The 9,789-nt window shown below is 56.2% G+C and overlaps 1 protein-coding gene across 2 annotated transcripts in view; it reads right to left on the bottom strand.

The window, feature by feature from the left end:
• The window catches only part of PAX5 (paired box 5), a 142,630-nt gene that overhangs the window by 128,492 nt on the left and 4,349 nt on the right, over positions 1-9,789 (bottom strand). For both annotated transcript variants that reach the window (XM_075410740.1, XM_075410741.1), the window contains exons 2-4: positions 9,149-9,314; positions 5,262-5,459; positions 1,162-1,226 (exon numbers count right to left, since the gene is read on the bottom strand). In XM_075410740.1, the coding sequence (XP_075266855.1) occupies positions 1,162-1,226; positions 5,262-5,459; positions 9,149-9,314 (429 nt within the window). The remainder of the gene's footprint in view (positions 1-1,161; positions 1,227-5,261; positions 5,460-9,148; positions 9,315-9,789) is intronic.

Consider the following 9,789-nt stretch of genomic DNA (forward strand, 5'->3'; position numbering starts at 1 on the left):
CTCTGCGCTGGGCTTGCAGCAGAGACCCCCAGACAGCCAGGGTTGCCCAGGGACAGCCAGCTGTGGGCCACACAGCTGGAGGGCCCCGAGGCTCCCCAAAATATGAATTAAATCCACTTTGCTTTGTCAGAGCCCTCGGGAAGGGGTGCTGCCTGTGCCTCGCCGAGGGCGGGTCGTTCATCGACGCAAGGCTGCAGACCCCCAGCCGCAGCCCACACGGAGCAGACCTGTGCCACCAATCCCCACTGCCAACCCCCGCCCCTGAGAAACGAGATTTCTCTTCGCTGCTCTTATTTTCCTCAAGGAGAGACAGCCCTTAGGCCACCGCCGCAAAACGAGGGATGCTTCTCCTCCTTCGAGCTTGCTCAGGGATTTCCCGGAGAGAAAGGCTGAGGACGCGGGGCTGCACCGCGACTTCTTGGACCACCCCGCAGAGCTCACGGCTCGCCTGTGCCTCGGTGGCTTTCGCAGGACAAGGATAAAAAGCGCAGCGCGAGGACACAAAGCAGGCAGCCCCGAGCCCTGACGCAGCCCCTCCGGCCCCGCTGCGGCTCGGCAGAGCGGCCGACCCCAGGAGATGCCGTCAGCTCGGTGAGGGGCCGAGGATGCCCCAGCGCTCCCCCCCAGGGACCCTCCGCCAGCACCGCCGGCCGCGGGGCGCAGCGCTGCTGCTCCGACGCTCAGCTGAAAGTTTCAGAAAGTTTTGCTACCTCTTCACTCAAGGCTGCAAGTGCACAAAGAATTATGGAAGGGATGGCTGATAGATGAAAAAAACACATTCAAAACTACTTACTGACTAATGATGCAGAAAATGTTATGAATAAGTATCCCTTTCTTGATTTATTACTTTAATTATCTGACATTCTATAGACCCCCATTAGTGGGGGTTTTTTGGTTTAGATTTCAATTTTCTGTCTCATGGTGAAAGCTATTTATCATAATAATCAGTAAAATTCAAAACCTTTTAGCAGTATTTATAAAATTCATTTACTATGTTCAGCCCTTGGAGAATGACAAAGAAGGCGCATTAGCACGTGTGCTGAAGTGTTTTATGCAGAATTATCTGTCCATAAGAATGATTAAAAGTTCTTTAGAATATTTGTAATCCATTATGCTTTTTTTTTTTTTAAATATTTAAAAAAAAAAAGAAGTTTTCCTTACCTATGCTGTGACTGGAGGCTGGGACCTGCTGATTGGGCGGCTGCTGCACCTTCGTCCGTATGATCCTGTGTGGAGGTGAGAAGAAACTTAGCACCAAGCACACAAGCGCAGGGGGCATCAGGCACTCATTTTTTTCAGTTCAGAACACCTGCATCAATACAAAAACGCCTTTCTGCACATTATCCCCTCGGAAGACCAAAGTTCGGGCGGGCCCAGGACCACGTCTGCGCCTCCAGCCCCCGCCTTTCGGGACGCTGGGGTGACGGACGCCTACGCGCTCCCTGGGACGCCGCAGATCTTGGTGCCGCGGGGCCGTGGAGGACCCAGGACAGAGACCTCCACCGCTGCCTGGGCACCCACTGGTCCCAGCACCCCCTCCCCAGGGATCTGCACCCCCGGGCGCCGCGACGCGCTGGCACGGGGGTCCCCAGACCGCCCCGGGCGCAGCACGCACCCAGCCAGAGACCTTGGACACCTCAGAAGAGGACCACCTCAGCCAAATTAACCAAATTGACACTAAAACAAAAATGTCATGGACTAAGTGCTAATGTTAAAAGCTGAGTAACCACACTGTGATCGGTGGGGACAGCCTCTGCTCCGGTTCATAATGATGTCAACCAGGAAAAATTCCACCATCCAGGTAAAGTCGAAGGCATGGGCTGTGTTACAGGAGCTGCTAAGGAGAGCTGGGGAGATGCTGTACCCAGCGCTCCCCTGCCGATGCACCACGAAAAAACCAAAGACGGGGTGTGAAAATGCCTCCGGAGACAGCACAGTCCTGCCATGGACCGCAGCAGAGCCGAAGCGGGCTCGGAGGAGGCACGATGCTCGCTCACCGCGCGTCTCCCTGCCCGTAACGCTGCAGCAAGCGCTTCTCCCCTCTGCCCCTAGCAAACTCTACCCCCTTTCTGCCCATCGTGCATCCGAGGAGGGAGAGGAGGGGATGCATGAGACGGGGCTGGCGTGGGGATGCCTTCACGGCAACAAGCAGCAGCCGCTTGCTCGAAAGCCACCCCACCAGCTGGTGCAGGGACCACCGCCGGCAACGCCGGGGCCCGTCCCGGAGGAAGACGCGCTGCCATCCCCTTCCCTCCCACCCCTCGGGCAGTCTGATGGAGGATGGCAGGGGCTCTGTCTGTCAGCAATCCAGGCTTCGGCTGCCAGCCCCAGAGCGAAGCTGCCGGGCGTGAGGCACCTTCAGCAGAGGGGTCCCTGGCAGCGAACTCCCCGGAGCAGCCAGCCAGGCATGGGGGTCAGAGGGAGCTGTGCAAGCACCTTCGGTGGGGGAGCGCGGCCGAAGAGCTGGGACCCAGCGTGAGCCAGGGAGCAGACAACGCCCTGCCCCAGGCCTCCTCACCGCCACGGCAAGGGAAGGGTGCCCGGGTCCTTCTGACACGTGAACGTCTTCATCTCCGGAGGGACGGAGGACTGGAGCACTTCGAAGCAGCTGGGCAGCTCTCGGCTTATTTGAGCAAAACTAATCGCAATGATTAATTAAGCCTTAATCACAGAGAGTTGCTCCTGCTGCGGAAGAGTGGCCTACTATTAATATTAATTAATATTATTAATTAATAATAATAGTTATTATTCACTCATATATGGGGGCAGCAGCTCGAATCCGTCTGCCAAAAAGGCATCATTGGCCGCGGGGGTCTCGAGAGCAGCGACCGCTCCCCAGAGGGAACCGCACGGCCCCGGGGATGGCGGAGGGACGGGGAGCAGCGCTGTGGCTCCGTCCTCCCCGGTGCCGGGACGCCGGGCGCTCGGCTGCACGCTCCCCGCAGCAGGACGGGGACCGCTCCGTGCGTCTTCCGACGGGCTCGGGTCTGCGGCGACAGGACCCCATCCACTCCGCGGTGCTGAGCAGGGCACGGCGGGCAGCGCTCTGCAGCTTGGTGTGGCATAGCCCGACCAGCAAAGCCTCAACTACACGCTGGATTTTAAACACAAGGACCCTCTGAGGGTGACGGAGCACTGGCCCAGGCTGCCCAGGGAGGTTGTGGAGTCTCCTTCTCTGGAGATATTCCAGCCTCGCCTGGACGCGGTGCTGTGCAGCCTGCTCTGGGTGACCCTGCTTGGGCAGGGGGGTTGGACTAGATGACCCACAGAGGTCCCTTCCAACCCCTACTATTCTGTGATTCTGTGATTCTGTGAAATCCCACAGACTGCAGCGTGGGACCGGGAGGGTTTAGCATTAAAGCCAAGTGTTTGGACGTGAAAGGTTTCTTGTCGTGGTAGTTCGGTCTGGGTTCTCAGGATGCGCTCCTAGGCTGGCAAAAGCGATTCTCTGTGTAAACAGACTGGCTGAAAAAGATTGCACACATTTTTAAAGAGGGATTTCATACCTCTAAGAAAAGGAAAAGATCTCAGCCATAATTGCAAGCAGATGAGAAAGAATGAGATTTCCAGCCAAAAGACTTGGTGGTGGACCACGAAAGGGGTTTCTGAGGCAATGGCAGTGGCTGTGTGGACATCATCAGTGTGGAAACACATGGGGACACAGCAAGAAGTAGAATACAGAAACTGGCTCAAAACACAACTGGAATCTACTCTGTGTCTCATTTTTCTAGACCTGTGACTACCTTCAGGGGAGGTTTAGACTAGATATTAGGAAAAAATTCCTTACCAAAAGAGTGGTCAGGCGTTTGCCCAGGCTGCCCAGTTCCCATCCCTGGAGGGGTTCAAAAACCATGTGGATGTGGCACTTCGGGACACGGTTTAGCAGGCATGGTGGTGTTGGGTGGATGGTTGGACCTGACGATCTGAGAGGTCTTTCCCAACCTATGATTCTATGATTCTATACCTTTTCGGAAGGTTTTAGGAGGATACTTGAAGTCCTGCTACAGAAACACAGCAGCAGTGCTTCTCCCGTGGCAGGGCTTGAGCTGACCTCCGTGGGAGTGGGGTTTGCCCTTAGCTACCTGAGGTGGGATTTCCCTTCGGTATTCCTGGTGTCCATACTACTTCTCAAACCCTTTTTAAATCTGAAAACGCCACGTGCACAGGGTTTCCGACTGCCGCTGCGGAGACTCAGCGCGTCGGGAGCGCCCAGGCAGCAGCAAAGGCTGCGCGTGAACTGACCCACGTTCGCTCTCCAACACGGGAACCTGTGACTGTGCTCAGTTCGGAAGGCAGAGGCACCAGTCTCTGCTAACGCCGGGGAAGCCACCCCGGCTACTCAAGCGGCAACTCCATGAATGCAAATCAGGTTGGGATAGCCAATAAAAGAATATTGCATCCATTTATTTCACGTCCATGGACACAGATGGGACTTTATAGCTAGCTGCATTCAAAGAATTTGCATGCACTTGCACAAGTGAAAACCACCTCACCAGCGCGGTGGGGCGAAGCCCGGCGCAGAGCGCACTCCTGGGCGAAAGCGAGAGGACTCTGCTTGCCAGGGCTGTGGGTGTGCAGGAGGCTGCCCAAGCGCTCTGCCTTCCAAGTGTTAATCCCTTATTATCGGTCTGGCAGGGCTGGAGACGTAACAGAGCATTTGACTGGGTTTTTTCACAGAATCACAGAATGTTCGGGGTTGGAAGGGACCTCTGTGGGTCATCTAGTGCAACCCCCCAAACACCAGCTTTAGCCGTCCTACCACTCAGACGGCAGCGGGCGCGTACAGTGGGTGTAACTGGGACGGCAGCAGGTGAGCACAGCCCCAGGACCCTCTGCGAGCCCAGGCCTGCCCGGCAAGGTCGGGGCGAATCTCACAAACATGGGACACGGGCTCCAAAGGAGAACTCTCCCGCGTTTTCAGAAAAGCAATTCTAGGCCACTTGAGTGCCTCACTGGGAGCGAACACGCAGGATGGGCACCAGCCAGCGCTGCAGCTCACGGGCCAGGGAAAGGACGGCAGCAACGGCCAGCAGCAGAACCTGCCCAGTCCAGGGAAACACTCGTCATCTGACGACGACTACGTGATGCTCTGGCCGCCGAGGTGAGCCCATTGCTGCTCCCCAGCCCCAAACACATCACAGAAACACACGCGAGCTGCACGTCTTGCCAACAGCCCAAAACACCCAGTCCTGCCGACGAACGAGGACGCGGTGACGGCGCCTGTGAGGAGCGTCCCTCCCCGGGGATGGACAGATCTTTACCTGTTAATGGAACTGACGCTGGGCACGGTGTCGTTGTCACACACTCGCTCAGCGAGGAGTCTATCCCTGATCTCCCAGGCAAACATGGTGGGATTTTGGCGCTTGTACTCTGCAATTTTTTCAACGACTTTGGGTGTGGCGACCTTTGGTTTTGATCCTCCAATCACTCCGGGCTTAATACTGCCGGTTTCGTAATACCTGGGACAACATCCAAAACAAAGCTTTGGTTATCACAAATAGACAGGGAACATGCTTTGAGATTTATAGAGAACATAATTTCAAGGTAACCAAACCCCAGCAAATCCTGAGATACATCTTCACTTCCACATACACATTTTCTGCCTACGTAGTGCTTTATCACCTAATAGATTAACTTATAGTAATTGGAATTGGGCCTCGGGATACAATATATATTTTTCTGTAATAGCAAGACAAAAGCAACAATGCGAGATTAAAGGGCATGCCGGGATCCAAAATTAACTGAAAATGCGTGTTATTAATCAGCGGTACTGGAAATAATAGAAACAAATCACGCCAAAGGCCACTTTTTGCAGTGGACTCTTTTGTGGTAAATTACCTTTTCTACAGAAATTCTCTGTCATTAATATCTACGGCTTGCTATCATTCCACAGTGAAATGAAGGATAGGTATTATATTTTATTTGCACCTCTGGAATAAATACGTTGGCATTACCTTCTTCCTGTTTCACGGTTTTGATACGTGTATCATGGTTCTGATAGTTAAGATTTTTCACCACGTATTCTTTTTAACACTACGCCTTACGCAGCTTCGATCACCAACATGAAGGAAGAGGGAGCTGCCCCCGTTCCGGAGGGGTCCAGCTGACGCGGGGGCTGGCTCCCGCCATCCGTCCTTCCTCGGGTACGGCGTCTGCACCCGCAGCAGCAGCTCCGCTGACGCCACGCCAGGGAAGCCGGAGGGCTGGATCCCTGAACCGACAGAAATCCGCCCGACTTCCTCACGCGCAAACCACAGGCGAGCAACTGCTCTTGGTGCCACCGCAAGAACGCTCCGCAGCCGAGACGCCCGGCCTCACGAGCCTCCCCCCTTCAACCCACAGAGCCTTGAGCACGCTGCCAAGAGCAGGAGTCGCTTCTTAACCACCGAGGGCCAGAATGGAGACCCCGGCGGGGATGGTGCCCCTCCCGGCCACGCACTGCTTCGTACCTCGCGAATTTTCTCGTGACCAGGTGAAAAACGAGCGCTGTGCCTACCTGTACCAACTGCCCCAATGCTCTGGCCCGGCACGTCCCCTCCGTACGGAGCCGAGCTCGACCCGGCGAGCCTTTCGGCCGGACGCCCACCGAGCCGCACGCTCTCCGCCGCTCGCGCCCACCCGCTGCTCCACGCCCGCATTTCTCGCAGCCAGCTCAGAAAAGACGCCCAAGTAAGAACGTAAAGCTGCTTATTAATGTATTTTCTCTGCAGCTGCTTGACATACCCATTATATGAAAAAGATAATTAATTCCCCCATCTTTCCGGCGTGAGCAGAACACAGGCAGGCTGCGCAGCCGAAGCCCGGCTCGCTGCAACACGCAGCCGCGTTCACCACACCTCTGCCAGGCTGCTGCTTTCGGGGAGAGCTCAGTCTGCAGGTCCTGAAATTCCTTCGGAGAGACGGACACCGTGCTGCCTGTGCACGGTTCTGGATACTCGGGCTGCAGACGTGGGCTCAGACCTGCCGGTCTCCACGAGCCGCTCGAGCCACACGAGCAACGGGAAGCGCCCAGCGTCGGGGCCAGACCAACCACCCTGCTGCCCCCAGACCCAGCCCAGCAGCCAGCCCCAGGGCAGGGGGGCAGAAATCAGCTCCTCGTCGCCCGAGCAGCGATCCTGGGCGCAGCGAGGAGCCTGCACAGCACGGGCATCCCCGACTCCCGTCTCCATTTTACAGGCAAGGACGGCTGCAGTCGGGTTCATCTCCTGCACATGGGGTCCAGGCCCTTTGCTCCCAGCAAGCTGCCGGTGCGGGCTGAGAGCGGGTACCCTCCTGCGAGGGTGAGAGGTTCACCTGCACCGCAGCGGACGGTTCCCTGCCTCTGGGTGTAAGTCTCCATCAAGGAGTGAAAAATTCCGACCACAAAATTCCAAATGTAAGGATTTATCGTAAGGATTCCTCATTTTCACACACGCGTACGCAAAAATGCACACACACAGAGCTCCAATTGCAGCGGCATTTTACCCACTGTAATTATTAGTTATGAAAATAATGAGCTATGAAATTCCAATTTATTGTTGACAACTTTAATGACAAAGCTCTGGAGCCTCGCTCTTAGCTCTATCGTGCCAACGCACCTCACAGTAAATCTGTCCAAAGTACCAACAGTAAAACCGCCAGACATTTGCCCGGCAGGTGAAGAAACTGCCCCTTCCTCACCGACGGGGGTTGGTGGGAAGCCCACCGCGGCGGCACCGCCAGCCGAACCAACCGCGCCAGCCAGGCTGGGAGCAGGAGCCTGCGCCGGCAGCGGACGCGAAGCTCTCGCCGAGCGGAACAGCAGGCAGGGCTCAGACAAAGCCCGCGGGAAGTTTTCCCCCCTGAAACAGCACAGCGCGAGGAACGCGTGGAGGCTGCCGGGGAACGCACCTCCCCGCGACACGGGCGTGAAATAAGAAGCAGGGATGCGGAGCGCAGCCCGCACGCCGGCCGGGCTCAAAGCACGCCGTGCGGGGCTGCGGAGACGGCGTTCGCCAGCCGAGGGGAGCCCGGGCGAGAGGGGGCTGTGGGGAGGGGAGTGCCAGGCACTGCAAGGCCAGGGGCCTGAGACTTTGCCAAGTCAGTCTGATTATCAGCACTTAGATGGCCGTGGCTGCTAATCCAGGCAGATCCCCTGCGTGACGCGACGAAAAAAAACCGCCTTAACAGCCTTTGCAGCTATGCTACGTCCAGGAATGCAGATTTCTTAAAAACTGGAACAAAAAAAGATGTTAAAATAAAAAAAATACTAGGAGTAAAATTCTAAACAATGACGTTAACTGTGAAAGTTCAGTAAATAGCTCAGCAATCAACTCCTCCAGATCGTCAGGAAAAACATATTCTTACCAAAAAAACAGATGTTCTCCTTAATATAAGTTGGTCAAGTATCCCAGACATCTGGAGCCCCAAACCACTTCAATACCTTAATTTACTCAAATAACGTTCAGATTTATTCACAAGATACAAAGAAGCAAGGATGGCATTTTTGACCCAAATCTAATCAGGAAATTATACGAATTTGGAGTTTAATTTCCTGTTGCCATAGTGGCTCAGCTCCAGCCTGAAAAGAGCGCTACTCCCAAAATAGCCAAAATTAGGACAGTTAATAGCTACTTGTGGTATTCTGTGCTCCAACTACGAACATGTTCCAGCACAAGAGTAGAAAAATATGTGGAATTGAACAGTGGGACAGATTGCAAAGTACCGTTTGTGAAGGAATGCACGGCAATGTCGATGTACACACACATCCTACGTAATCACATCCTTGCTAAAGCAGAGCCTTCTTCAGAAAGCAAAAGAGTAATTCGCACAACTTCTGTTTCTCTTCCATGCCACTGAAGACCACTGCCAGATTTCCGTACCTGTCCAGAACAGACGGGCACAGGGTGCATGCCACACACACAGCAAACACACCCCACGTGGCATCGGTCGCTTTGTGTTACCCTCACTACGACAAACTGCGGAAGGGGCACACCAGAGGTCACAACAGTGGCACTTTTCTTCTCACACCGGGCACATAAAAACCACGAGCGGCGAGGAAGCCCCGTGCTCGCTGGACTGATTCCCAGGGGTTTCCACCGCTCTCCGTCTGCCCGCAGCCTCCAGGCGAGCGACCGGAGCGGACGCTTCTGACGGACGCAGAAGGACTCGCTGTCCCCCTCCCCCTTACCTGCCAAGTATTTTGCTGACGCAGCCGTGGCTGACGCGGAGCTGCCGGGAGATGTCACACGGCCGGACCCCTTGGTGGGCGAGCTCCACGATCCTTTGGCGAACGACGTCGGGGAGGGGGCGGCCGTTCACAAAAACTCCCCCCAGCTGATTCACGCCTCCGTGTCCTGCAGCACACAGGGGGAGGGGGAGACGGGCAGGAGAAGAAGAGCCGCGTGAGAGTTGCGGGACGTTTCCCCCCCTGCGCAGACCCCCCCCCCCAGCCCAGCGCTCCCCATCCTCGGTCCAGCCTCCCGTCGCTCTTCCCCAGGCGCCGCGGCACGGAGTCGGCCACGCTGCCGGCGCTGCCGCGATGCCACTCGCCGCGGGGAGGATGCTCCCGCCCGAAGGCGGATCGGGCCCCACGTTGGACCTGCGGCAATGGCCAACCTCTTCTCGGAGCCGGCGGCCGCTGTCGCCCCGCTGCGAGCCCCGGTGCTGCCGGGGAGGAGAGGCTGCTCCGAGCCGCTGCCCGGGAGCCAGCCAACAGCACGGCTGGGCGACCGCGCAGCCCACACGTTATCCGTGTCCAAGCACGGGAGGGGACGCCTGGAACTAAACACGCGTTGGGTTTTTTTCCCAAATGCTTTGACTTCATCCAGA

The sequence above is a fragment of the Opisthocomus hoazin genome, chromosome Z (assembly GCF_030867145.1).
Source record: "Opisthocomus hoazin isolate bOpiHoa1 chromosome Z, bOpiHoa1.hap1, whole genome shotgun sequence".
Taxonomy (NCBI): domain Eukaryota; kingdom Metazoa; phylum Chordata; class Aves; order Opisthocomiformes; family Opisthocomidae; genus Opisthocomus; species Opisthocomus hoazin.